Genomic DNA, 14,078 nt, shown 5'->3' on the forward strand with positions numbered 1-14,078 from the left:
TGACCCTCCCTGTGTGACCTGTTACACACTCACACACCTTCAGTATTGTTGTATTATATTATGTCATGTGGAGAACGTTGTTTAACACTCAGGTCTCCTGTGGCTCCAACTGGATCATAAGTCACAGAGAATAACAGAGAGAAAGAGAAGTCACATCAGTGGAGAGAAGAAACTAAACTTCCTGTTTAAGCATGAAACACGAACAGAAGATAATGAAAATGTGCTTTGTGTTAGTTATGTTTCCCTTTTCCTCAACAGACCTCTGTCACTTCTATAAACCTTTAACAAGCAAATTTGCTAAATAAAATAAAACTTTAAAAGAAATATGTAATCACGTCTTTCATACTTATTTAGATAATCTTGTTTTGTTGTGTACAATCTGGTAAAAAAAGTGAAAGTTTTGAATTGTGTGTTGTTATTCCTGAGGCACTTTGGTGCTTTGAGATGTGAAATAAAAATAAAGATGTTATTATTAGCAATTTGATTAAATAAAGTGTATTTTATTCACTTGAAAATCTTATCTTTTTTTATGAATTATATACATAATTATCAAGTTAATTTCGGGAAAAAACGACAACAAAATCTAAAATGTCTTTTAAAAAAATTAAAGTCCTTTAATTAGGGCCCGAGCACAGCAAATGAACTTTTTGAGGGCTTTAACATGCTCAAATTCTTACCAAAATTTGCAGAAAGTAATAAAGTGGTGAAAATTTAAGTATTCTAGACGAATTTTCATTGAAATTGTTTTTTCTTCTTGTAAGGAGTGACTCATCTTCGCTCACAAACACCATCTTTGATCGGGGTCATGTGACGCACAGCACGCTGTCGGACCCACGTCATCACGCAGCAGCAACAGGAGCATGAAGCCGGATCCCAGTGTGAGATCCCAGTCAGATCCCAGTGAAGCAGCAGCGACTGGTCGACTCGCTGGAAAGTGACCGATCCGATCTCAGGTCAGTGAAGCTTTGATCCTCAGGAAGAAAACTTTCACTTCTTCAAGCGACTCGAGGAGTTTCGTCAGTTTCCTGAAACTCTGAGTCTCCGGCCACGTTGACACGTTGTTTACAAAGGATCCATTCATGAAGTGCGGCCCGAGTCAGACTGGTTTCAGTCAGTCCAGTGGGTAACATGGACTGGGAGAGGGACTGGGAGAGGGACTGGGAGAGGGACTGGGAATTCACTCATTAATCAATTAACTGACTCACTTTAGAGACAGATCCAGGATCAACTGTCTTCAATCAGCGAGTCCTGAGTCTGTGAGGGACAACTGCAGCGAAACTGTTCAACTATATTAAAACCAAATATTATAACATAACAATAAAACAACTGAAACTAAATACAATCAAAGGTGCAAATGAAGTAACAACTCTAACTGTACGGATTGTGTGAGAATAGTTATTACACGTGTGTAAGTATAGTTTCCCACGTGTGTGTGTAGTGGTTACACATGTGTATGTGTAGTTATTGGAGATGTGTATGTGTAGATAACAGATGTGTATGGGTATAAAGTGGCACTGGGAGAAAGACTGGGAGATGGACTGGGAATTCACTCATTAATCAATTAACTGACTCACTTTAGAGACAGATCCAGGATCAACTGTCTTCAATCAGCGAGTCCTGAGTCTGTGAGGGGCAACTGCAGGGAAACTGTTCAACTATATTAATACCAAATATTATAACATAACAATAAAACAACTTCAGCTATATACATTCAAAGGTGCAAATGAAGTAACTTTAACTGTACGGAGTGTGTGTGAATAGTTATTACACATGTGTATGTGTAGTTATTACGTGCGTAAGTATAGTTTCCCACGTGTGTATGTGTAGTTATTACACATGTGTATGTGTAGTTCTTACAGATGTGTATGTGTAGTTATAACATATGTGTACGGGTATAAAGTGCAAAAAGGCAGGAAAGCAGATGTGCCACTTGATTGTTAGTGACAGTCTGTGCACCTCAACTTTACCAAATATTATAACATAACAATAAAACAACTTCAACTATATACATTCAAAGGTGCAAATGAAGTAACAACTCTAACTGTACGGAGTGTTTGAGAATAGTTATTACACGTGTAAGTGTAGTTATTACACATGTGTACGTGTAGTTATTGCACGTGTGTATGTATAGTTTTCCACGTGTGTGTGTAGTTATTACAGATGTGTATGGGTATAAAGTGCAAACAGGCAGGAAAGCAGATGTGCAGATGGTCTGTGTGCTCGTCAACTTTATCTTATACATATTTAACACAAATGAAGAAGAGGAAGTGAAAAATAAAATGTGTATATTGAAATGTTCCTGGTGGTTTCCAGCTTTGCACTTTCAGAAGCTCCTCCTCTGCCTGGAGGCTGGAGATTAATTTAGTCTCATTCACGACATCACACATTCATACTCACAGGAAATGGAGCAGAGTAACTTTAATAGTAATCCTGTTTTATTCTGACAAACAGAATAACATTAGAGTAGCAATAAAACAGATTAAAAGCCAATTCAATGTAAACTTCTTACAAAACAGACAAACTTAATAAATAAACTTTTCAACCATGAGCCTCGTTTTAACCTAAGTTTATAGATTTGACTTCTTAAAAATGAGAAAATGCGAGTTGATGAAAAGATAAAGAATAATAACAAAAGTACCAGTTAGTATAATGAATTAAATTCAACTCAATAGTGGGTTATTGTAAAATTATTGTTCACATAAGTAAAGCTGCTGTGTGACTTTTAGCTCAATACATCAGGACCTTAATTAGTCCTGAGGCTGTAAAGATGTAATAATGTAAATATCATTAAGTTTTCCTCACATCTCTGCTCAATTTGTTTGGTAAATATCATTAGTTGTCAGCGGTTGTTGGTCTGTGTACGTGTCACTAAGAGCTGAACTGTGTGAACAAGGGGAAGTGAAGTGTTTGTGTTGTGATGTAACATGAAGAGAAGGAAACAATTTATCCGCATCAGCAAAAAAGTCATAAATCTGTCAGAGGAGCCGCTGACCTGATAACGTCCTCACGCCTCCACACTCCACTGCTCTTCACCTCATGCATTAGATGAGTTCCTGAGTTCAAAGCTGTGATAAGATGTTTGAAATAAGTGTAGTTAACTGACCTCTCCCTCCCCCCCCCCCCCGTGCAGGGTCCGGATCATGGCCGGGGACGGTGGCTGCTGCCCGACGGAGGAAGAAGATGGAGCAGAGAGCGACCAGCAGCAGCCTCTCCTCCTGCAGAGAGTGGAGAAGGAACCGGAGAGAAGCTGTCAGACCTCCGTGAGACGTCGTCTGAAGAAAAGCTGCTCATGCTCCTCGGAGAAGATCAAAGCCAAAGTGCTGGACTTCTTCCCGATCCTGAGCTGGATGCCACACTACAAGCTCCGGGACTGGCTCCTGGGCGACGCCATGTCGGGGATCATCGTCGGGATCCTCCTGGTTCCACAGTCCATAGCTTACTCCCTATTGGCCAGCCAGGACCCTATCTATGGTCTGTACACCTCCTTCTTCTCCTCCATCATCTACGCCCTCATGGGCACCTCCAGGCACATCTCGGTGGGGATCTTCGGCGTGCTGTGCCTGCTGGTGGGCCAGGTGGTGGACCGGGAGCTGGCTGTGGCTGGATACCTCCCAGAAGGCAGCAGCATGGGTAACCACAGCGTCCTCCTGCTGGCCGGCCAGGGGAATGGCAGCGTCGGGCTGGAATGTGACAGGAGCTGCTACGCCATCACAGTCGGAGCCACGCTAACCTTCACTGCCGGGATTTACCAGGTGGGGGCGATCACACGATAGAAAGATATGATTTAACCCCTTGTAGACGAATGTCGCGAATTCGCCTCAAACTCCATTCCGGTCTTTTTACCACACTAATGCCTGATGGTGCAAATACTACACAAACCATGAAGGTATTGGAAGCACGTTGCCGCCATCTAGTGGTCGGAGTGGAAAATACATACTAGCCCCTTGGTACTGTGCAGCAAAGTTATTTTGAGGTATTAAGCTGTATTTGAAATACTGTGGTTATGGAACAGCAATGATTGTACAGAAACATATGTTGTTATTCAATTTCAAGCAAAAGCAGCAACAATAATAATAATAATCTACACACCAGAGATTGGAAAATTTGTTAAATTACAGTTATGCATAATGTCGCTTATTTGCCTCATACCTTAATTTGATATCTATTATATATGCTATATTGAAATTAACAATCTCCACTTAATTAAGGATCTGTAAGACAGCCAAAAACACAAATAACATATTGTTTATATAATTGGAAATTAATTCAGGCAATAAGGGGTTAACCTCTTAGTTTGGAATCAGCCCATTTACTCGACTCTTCTCTCCCAGGTGCTCATGGGTATTTTCCAGGTGGGCTTCGTGTCCGTCTACCTCTCGGACTCTCTGCTCAGCGGCTTCGCCACCGGAGCTTCTCTGACCATCCTCACCTCGCAGGTCAAGTACCTGCTGGGCCTGAAGATCCCCCGGCCCCAGGGCTGGTTCACTCTGTGCAAGACCTGGTTCAGCATCTTCACCGGCCTGGGGAACACCAACCTCTGTGACCTGGTGACCAGTCTGGTGTGTTTGCTGCTGCTGATTCCAACCAAGGAACTCAATGATCGCTTCAAAGCCAAGTTGAAGGTACACACCGACTGCAGATATGGTTATTGGGCTAGTTCTTCTTGTGTCAATCAGAATCAGAAGTATTTTATTGCCAAGTACGTTCACACATACAAGGAATTTGCTCTGGTTATTGGTGCAAACAATGAACATAGAAACATAAAAACGCAATAAATACAACATGCATAGGAGAGCAATAAAAAATGGGAAACCAGTATATATTTACTCACAATACTTTGTATAACCTGTACAGTTGTGGAGGTGTTGAGATGTTCCAATATCATTTTCTCCTTCTTGATTTCAATACTAAGTACGGATCTGATTCAGTGTTTTTAAGGATCCAGCTTCCAAACTTTTCTGCTGAGCTCCGTGAGATGATGGTTCTTCAAATGCTAGAACTAGAATCTGAAGTCTTGCATATTGTAAATGTCGCTGATTTATTTGTAGGACTTTCCAGTTTGAAAGTTTGCTGATTATTAACTAGTTTTGGCAAATGCTTCACCACCGGAAAGCTCTTTTTTTTGGGATGTCTGACAAGTCAGAAGCCGAACATGTGATTTAAGCCCCTCCTTCTTCTGTCTTCTCACCAGGCTCCGATCCCCTTCGAGCTCTTCGTGGTGATCATTGCGACCCTGGCGTCTCACTTCGGTCACTTCAACACCGACTACGGCTCCAGCGTGGCCGGGGTCATCCCCACCGGCTTCCTCCCCCCCCAGATGCCCTTGTGGTCTCTGATCCCCAACGTGGCCGTCGACGCCTTCTCCATCGCCATCGTGGGCTTCGCCATCACCGTGTCTCTGTCGGAAATGTTCGCCAAGAAGCACGGCTACACGGTGGACGCCAATCAGGAGATGTTCGCCATCGGCTTCTGCAACATCCTGCCGTCGTTTTTCCGCTGCTTCACCACCAGCGCCGCTCTGACCAAGACGCTGGTGAAGGAGTCGACCGGCTGCCAGACGCAGGTGTCCGGGCTCGTCAGCGCCCTCGTCCTCCTGCTGGTGCTTCTGGTTATTGCGCCGCTCTTCTATTCCCTCCAGAAGTAAGTACATCAGAAATCTTAATGAGTCATCAGTCGAAGGGTTTTCCTTGATTATGCCCTCGCAAATTTAGATTCAGATTCAACTTTATTGACATTGCACAGTACACGTACTTATACAACGAAATGCAGTTTAGCATCTAACCAGAAGTTCAAAAAAGGCAGTAAAAGTGCAGAGTATTGTGCATATTAAAGTGTAAATAAATAAGATCTGTACAGTAAGAAATATATATGGAATATTGCAGTATTAAGAGGAATTGTATGAGTCCAATTCCAATGAATACAATTTATAGGCAAACAACCTTATTATGAACTAAATTACCTTGATAATGTTATTTTCACATTACAAACACTTACCCTTATTGTGTTGTAGCTGAAACAACATGTTAAACGTAACATTCCAGAATGTGAGTGTGAGAATAAGAACAATCAGCTTTAGGAAAAGCAGATTAGCTATTTGTGGAGGAAATACTTTGAATATCTTTGGCCTGCAGACGTTTCTCCTTCCTTAAAATAGTTGTAACTTGTGAAAAGCCGGCTCAGAGCTGTCACTCCGGTTTGACTCAGACCTGTAATTTCACTCTTTAACAGACAGAGGAGCTGTTTCACAGGTTCTTATAATATCTGGTCAATGAATACCAGTTGAAAGTACCATTTATTGGAATAATGTTTATGTTCTGGTTTAGTTGGTTTACAGCTCTTATCTTTTTGTTGTTTTACCCTAAAAGAGAGTTTCAAGGGTCGACCACGATAAAGACCAGAGTTCACGCTGCTGGTTCCTGCTCGGCAGGTTGTCCAAGTTTCAAATATCTTCAGGCAACAACGGTTTTGAAACAAAATTCAAACATTAGAAGGAAGTTTAAAGAATGTGTGGAAGCAAGTAGGAAACTCATGAATTAATAAATCAAACGATTGAACAAATAAAGGGTGACTGAGGCTGATAAGGATTTGTGTCTTTGTCGTGTGTTGCACACGTACACGCCCAGAAAACAAACACACCCTCAGACACAACCTGGTTCTCTGATCATATGGAATGTGTTCATGACTAATGAGAAACATCAGACCATCTTCGTTCCTTATCTCTTATTATCTTCTTTACTTTATTTATGGTGTTTATTCTGTAAAATATAAGTTTTCATACCAGCAAATTAATGCGAGAACCGATATGTCGATGAGGTTCAAATCAGTCCAGAATTTAACTTTATTTCACCAACAGGACGACAGTTAAAAAACCTCTTCACTGAGAAATGATGCTTCAAGGGGACAATTAAAAAAATTGTTTTTAGTATGGTGGATAAAATCTGTACAATCTTTCTATTGTAGTTTCTCTGAACATGTGCCGTTACAGTTACCAATAATGCATTTCTCTCCTGTACCAATGATAATCAATAATTTCTATGGAAAGAAAAGTTTACAAAGCCATTAAGAGATAATTGAACACATATCTTATCTGAGCTGATGAGATAATAAGAGCTAAGTTTGAAGTTTAAAACAAAAACTGTCCATGAACGAACTGTGAATGTTTTCAAATCAGGTCCTTTCACACACGAATGTCAGAGTTTCCTTTTCTTCCAGATCTACAATCTGAAAACCTGTCACCAAAATGCATTTTGTGAACCTTTCATGACTAATGAGAAACATCAGATCAGCTTCCTTCCTTATCTCTTATTATCTTTACTTTATTTATAGTGTTTGTCTCCTCAGCTGCTTCTTTCCATTAATCTCAACTTTGACTCTCGGCCTCCAAAATAATCTAAGCGACCGTGGCTCTGTCCCTCCTCTGCTCAGGTGTGTCCTCGCCGTGATTATCGTGGTCAACCTCCGCGGCGCTCTACGGAAGTTCCTCGACATTCCTCGCATGTGGCGCAGCAACCGTGTGGACGCCACCATCTGGCTGGTCACCATGGTGACGTCCTCCCTGGTCAACACAGAGCTGGGGCTCCTGGTTGGGATCCTGGTGTCGGCGTTCTGCGTCCTGGCCCGGACTCAGCAGGTCCAGGTCCTGGAGCTGGGCCAGGCCTCGTCCAGGGAGCACTACGAGGACCTGGCGTCCTACCGCGGCCTCCACACCCATCCGGGCGTGGCGGTCTTCGGGTACCAGGCGCCCATCTACTACGCCAACCAGAGCCTGTTCAAGAAATCTCTTTACAGCCGCGTGGGGCTGGATCCCGTGAAGGAGAAAGCTCGGCGGGTAAAGCTCCTCAAGCAGCAGAAGAAGAAGAAGAAGAAGAGCAAACAGGAGGAGGTGGCAAACCTGAAGTTAGGAAAAGAGGAGGAGGCTGTAGGGGTCGTGACCCTGATGCTGGACGACGAGTCGCCTCGGAACCTGCGGAGCATCGTGATCGACTGCAGCGCCATCTTGTTCCTGGACACGGCCGGGGTGGGCGCTCTGAAGGAGGTTCGCAAAGATTATGAAGAAGTCGGGGTCCGGGTGGTTCTGGCCCAGTGTAGCACCTCAGTGCTGGACACTCTGGAAACGGGGGGGTACTACCCGGACACCGGAGGAGATGATGGGGGGGAGAAGAGAAAGATCTTCTTCACCATCGCCGACGCCGTCCGCTCCGTCCAGAGCCGCCCGGCTCCCAACGGAGACTGTGACACCAGGTGCTGAGAAAACATCTGTCCACATATCCACGTTTACATGTATGTTTGCAGTTTACATGTATGTTTGCAGTTTACATGTATGTTTGCAGTTTACATGTATGTTGCAGTTTACATGTATGTTGCAGTTTACATGTATGTTGCAGTTTACATGTATGTTTGCAGTGACAATCTCACATGATGCAAATCAAACATGCATCGTTGCCTTTGTGCCTTGTCATGCTACTGTGGTAGCAGCGGTTATGTAGAATAGATGCAGGATCATTTAACTTAAGTTAAAATGCTAAAAACATTTTTAAAGTCCTCCTTGTTAAAGTGCTGAACACATGGAACTTAAAAGTACAATTTTAAACTTTATTTTGAAGCATCATTTTCTCAGTATTTTGTTCCTATACTGATAAATCAATCGATATAAATGTTGCTATCGAACCATTTTGACCAAGAAATGATATTTAGACTTCATATTTTATAATATATACTAAAAACCAACTCAGCGAAATTCATGGAACTTGAATTCAGTATATAAACTGAATTTTTTACATAAAAATATATTAATGAACATATATTTTGCATTGTTTAATCTGTAAAATATAAGTTTACATACCAGCAAATTAATGTGAGAACCGATATGTCATCAATGTTCATATCAGTCTGTCTCTAATCCAGAATTGAATTTTATTTCACCAACAGGACGACGGTTAAAAAAGCTCTTCACTGAGAAATGATGCTTCAAGGGGACATTTAAAAAATCTGTTTTTTAGTACGTAATCATTTTAACAATATTGCTGGTGGATAAAATCTGTACAATCTTTCTATTGTAGTTTCACTGAACATGTGCCGTTACAGTTACCCAAAATGCAATTCTCTCTCGTACCAATGATAATCAATAATCTCTATGGAAAGAAAGGTTTACAAAGCCATTAAGAGATAATTTAACACATATCTTATCTTAGCTGATGAGATAATAAGAGCTAAGTTTGTCTTGAACAGACCTTTTGCACTTTTGTCGATGCACTAAACTTCTGTGCCTTTACTGACGCAAAAACAAAAACTGTCCATGAACGAACTGTGAATGTTTCAAATCAGGTCCGTTCACACACGAATGTCAGCGTTTCCTTTTCTTCCAGATCTACAATCTGAAAAAACTGTCACCAAAACGCATTTCGTGAACCTTTGTCGAGTTATTTATTAAGAACAAAGGTCAAGTGCATGTGTGTGTTTGGGTGTAAATGACCTTGTGAACTGAATGTGCCACGTGGACACACTACTCTGTGATGTGTGTGTTTGCTGAGTGAGATGACTGACCTTGTAACTGACGTAGCTTTAGTTTGTGTTATTATATCTCGGTCAACACACTCGTCGCCTGTAAAACTCTTTGGTTTTCAAAATTCTGTGACAAGTTACATGGAAATCTCTGAGTTTCATCTTGTTGAACCTCGTGATCGTTTTCTTTTAGTGGAAAATTAAGGACAAGATCATGAATGGGCTGCAACATTGATTTGTTCAGCACTCGTGGCTCCAAAGTTAAGCTTCTGGGTCCATTACTTTGTGTTTTGTGACACCAGAAAAAGCTCAGGGCTGGTTTCATGTGTGTGTGTGTGTGTGTGTGTGTGTGTGTGTGTGTGTGTGTGTGTGTGTGTGTGTGTGTGTGTGAGAGCTAAAGTCCAAACAGCAGAAAGGACGAAATGTCCTGAAAACAGAAAATCCTGTTTTGTGAAGCAGGACATCTGAGTGAAGGCGTTTCACATTTGTCTTCACTCTTCACTTCCATTAAACATCAGTGGAAACCAAATAAAGAGTGAACTTTAATCCAAAAAACTGTAAAATGCTGTTTGTTAGAAACGTCCTAGATCCAGTTTGACCTTGCGCGTGACCTTGTTGTTGACATGACTGTTTGTAGCTTTAGTTCTTTCTCAAACTAAACATATCTGTATATCACTTAGACACAGTTATGTTATCTCATACAGTCTTTAGACGACTTGGCAATATATTGTAGGGTTCTTATTTATTTTTGCCAAAACTGTAACCGTGAACAGAATCTGTGTCTGAGGCTTCGTGGCTTTGATCTGCTTTGATCCTGAAACCAAACAGAACAAGTGTGTAAACTTTAGATTCAGGTCTATTTGTTGAACATGCTACTGACACTATTGTTTACTCCAAAGTTCAATGATTCTGTTTCAGAAAATATTATATAGCTATATATATATATATATTTACACATATAAAAGACATTTTAAAGATACGTTTGTTTCTCTCTTTACTGTTCGAATGCATTTCTTACATTTAGAAACAGATTCTTGTTGAACTGGGGCTCGATCTGCTGTGGTTTAAGTAGTGAAATGTAGTTTAGAATAAAAGAAGAAATCTGTCATTCTTTTCGATCTTCTAAATAAAGTTAACACATTTCAGCGGTTCCTTGCTGGTCGGACTCGTGGGCAGAGGTTTGACATTAGACCGACATCACCGGGTCGATTCGTGTGTATCAGCAGAACTCATCAGGCAGGAATGTTGAAACTGAAATGTTGGGACTTGCAGTTTATTGACTTTAGATTAACGCCTCCTGAGCTCCACCCTGTTAAATTACTGTGTCCACAGAGCGGCTGAAAGTGAAGCTCAGGGAAACGGCCACAACCCAACAACACATCCCACGATAACCTGTCACTGCAGGTTGAGTTCACTTTAGATCAGCATGTCAACTGGAGTTCAAATGAGGAAAGTTTAACCTTATTTCCCAATCACAATAAATCTGACATACGGTTTAATTCATTCATTAATCTCCTATAACCCAGAAGGAGTGTTTTCATTACACTGTTCAACAAACTGACAACTTGGATGTTTGTGTTTACAATTAAAATACAAGTGAGATATGGGCTTCATTTAATTTAATTAGGAAGAACTGTAGATTGTGTGTTTGCATCACTGAAAAAACTCTTTACTGCTCATTGAAACTTTCTGGATGACAAATTACCAAGAGTGTGAAAGAATCACAGATTCCAGATAAAAAACACACGTGGTGTCTGAAGGTGAAGGAGAGAATCCTTGAACAGTTGATTGTTGAGTCCGAACAGGAAGTTACTGAGATAAAATAAAGCGAATTAATAAAGTGTCTGAGACATGAACATGATCCTGAGAACCTCATTATCTCCTGTTTTGTATTTGACTTGTTTAATGTGCTGTTTTTAACTACATTTAAATTATATTTTAACCTTAATTTATGACCAATAATCTGTTGTTTACGTTCTCAGTTTTGTTCAGACAAAATATTTCACAGATAAAACCTGACTGGGGGAACTGGAATGTTTAAAATGAAAATTGTTTAAACTGAAAACTTGCTGTCACACTGTTGAGTTTCAGGGTCGACCAGACTCCTCAGATTCTCAGCCTGTGTCTCAAAGCAAAGAATAAGTGGAATCTGAATCGTTAACAGGACGCAAATAAGACCAAATAATAGTGAAGATGATTTTTAACACAAGGTTTCTAGACTTTTACCTGAATTAGATTCTCATCTCTGAGGAAATGAAGAATTCCTCTGAGACACTGAATTAAACAAGAAACTCTGATGTGTCTTAATATAGGAATATTTTCACTTTGAACTTCAGATTTAATTGCAAATCACTCTTTGCTGTATAATCTGTGTAGTTCTTCTTAGTGTATTTCGCTGACTTCATTTCGCCACCAGGGGGCAGCATTGACTTGGGAAACTGGGAGGAAGTCTAGTTCCTGTTTTAATACAAACTTCTTAATACTTTCTATATACAAGACAAATACACAGGTAGAGTTTTATTTCGATATTGAACATGAATGGTTCTGAAAAATAAATTGTATGATATTTCTATTAATTTAATTTAAAATGTAAGTCCAGACATGTGGAGACTTTTAAACCTTTCAAATGCTTTTAATTCTGATCTGTCGCTTGGTTTTACTCTTTATTATATATTCTGTCAAGATATTGAGACCATGAACTTTATTTGAACACAAATATAAATACATGCATTCAGATGCAGTATGACACTTCACTACTAGATGTCACTCAGTCCTACACGCCGAACCTTTAATTCTGAAAAGATACAAATCTCATTTAGGACAAGACAGCGACAAAGAGAAATCAATTTATTCACTGAAGATGTGCTGCATATTTATGCGATAATAAAGACATAAGTTAAGGGACATAAATAAATAAAGGACTAAATCAATTGGATGTGTTTTGTTCAGACACCTGGAGTCCCCTCTGTGAACTCTGTGTCCTCTGTGTTCACGCAGCCTGATAATGGAATCAGGTAAAAAGACAGACTGAGGTGAACGGAGACAATTGTCTGCAGAGAGGTGACGAAGCCGAGGTGATTATCGTCTCTTCCTCGGCTTCTTGCTTCTCCCAAATCACATTTAGTGGGTTCGGCAGCCGAGCTGATTGGAACATGACGTAAAACTCACTTGTTTTATATTCTCATCCACACCCGAGCTCACTTCTGTTATACAAAAACGGGAAAACAACAACTTGTTCCTCTAAAAATAGAGATGAGGGCGAATGTTTCTGGCTCCGGAGGCGACGCTGAACCTTCAACCTTCCCCACAACTTCCCTACACTTCTAAAACTTCTCTAATTAATTACATTCTTTTCTGTATTTTTGTGTGTCGTATTGTTTAGGAGGGATTTTGTCTTCACTGGTTCATTAAAGCTCACGAGGTCTGTGTGCGTTTCCAATTTGTTATTTGCGATGTGGACGAAAGCTTCTTCGTGTGGACAGACAGACAGACAGAGAGACAGACAGACAGACAGACAGACAGACAGACAGACAGACAGACAGACAGACAGACAGACAGACAGACAGACAGACAGACAGACAGACAGACAGACAGACAGACAGACAGACAGACAGACAGACAGACAGACAGACAGACAGACAGACAGACAGACAGACAGACAGACAGACAGACAGACAGACAGACAGACAGACAGACAGACAGACAGACAGACAGACAGACAGACAGACAGACAGACAGACAGACAGACAGACAGACAGGAGGCTGCAGAGAAGAAGAAAAGCTCACAGATCAACCTCTTGTCTTCCAGGGGAACATTGTTCCAAGTTGTCAGAGCCTCAATGTTCCGTGAAAAGACGTTTCTGTATTTCACTGAAGGTTCCACCGTTTTATCTTTGCTGTCAAAACCAGTTTTTATCTCCAATCTGTGGCGTCAGCTCCAAGTTCCTTCACAGATCCTCGTCCTCCCTCGATGCAGCTGACATGTCCGCAATGGCTCGATATTTCCTTTCATTAATAAATAACGAGGCCGATCAATGTCTGTTTGACATCGGTTAAACCTTTACAGATACATGATAGTCCATTCTGTCTCTTTCCTGAGGACAGTGGGTGGACCACTGGGCGGAGACACAGTCGTTCCCGGTGCTCTGAGACCTGGACCAGTGGGGACAGATCATCCAGGAGAAGGATGGTTCACCTCCCGTCTCCTCTCTAAAGGAAACTGGCTTAGTTCCTTTATTCTAACCTAATTCTCTTACCCTTAAAAAACAAGTCTCTTTGAAAAACGAGCAGCAGAATGTCCCAATTTTCCCTAAATGAGCTCATTCTGTGACGAGAAGTCTCCAAACGGTCCTCACAGAGACACAAACCCACACACACACATCTGCTCGTTCCATTCAGTGGGTCGCACACATATTTAATAAGTGATATTAAATGTGTGTAATAAAGTGGTTGAAGTTAAGGACTCATGAAAACCTTAATTAAAATTCATGAGGACCGCTGCTACAACGCAGGAGAAAAGAAAACGAGAACATATGATATTAATATAAAGGCTTTTATATAAATATTGATGTTACTGA

At 41.0% G+C, this 14,078-nt stretch overlaps 1 protein-coding gene across 1 annotated transcript; it reads left to right on the forward strand.

Annotated features, from left to right (window-relative positions):
- Nucleotides 1-857: 857 nt before the first annotated feature.
- On the forward strand, nt 858-9,847 carry slc26a2 (solute carrier family 26 member 2). The gene is made up of 5 exons (XM_061079888.1): nt 858-953; nt 3,131-3,752; nt 4,332-4,622; nt 5,192-5,640; nt 7,426-9,847. Exons 2-5 carry the CDS (start codon nt 3,141-3,143, stop codon nt 8,246-8,248), a joined length of 2,175 nt encoding a protein of 724 aa, XP_060935871.1. The 5' UTR covers nt 858-953; nt 3,131-3,140; the 3' UTR covers nt 8,249-9,847.
- Nucleotides 9,848-14,078: the final 4,231 nt, after the last annotated feature.

This window comes from Limanda limanda, chromosome 10, assembly GCF_963576545.1.
Source record: "Limanda limanda chromosome 10, fLimLim1.1, whole genome shotgun sequence".
NCBI lineage: Eukaryota > Metazoa > Chordata > Actinopteri > Pleuronectiformes > Pleuronectidae > Limanda > Limanda limanda.

What these genes read in the sequence shown, in the direction of transcription:
- slc26a2 (XM_061079888.1), top strand. Translation starts at nt 3,141, where the DNA reads ATGGCCGGGGACGGTGGCTGCTGCCCGACGGAGGAAGAAGATGGAGCA. An exon ending in GCTTCAAAGCCAAGTTGAAG is followed by an intron (nt 4,623 to 5,191) that starts GTACACACCGAC and finishes TCTTCTCACCAG; the next exon opens with GCTCCGATCCCCTTCGAGCT. An exon ending in CTCTTCTATTCCCTCCAGAA is followed by an intron (nt 5,641 to 7,425) that starts GTAAGTACATCA and finishes TCCTCTGCTCAG; the next exon opens with GTGTGTCCTCGCCGTGATTA.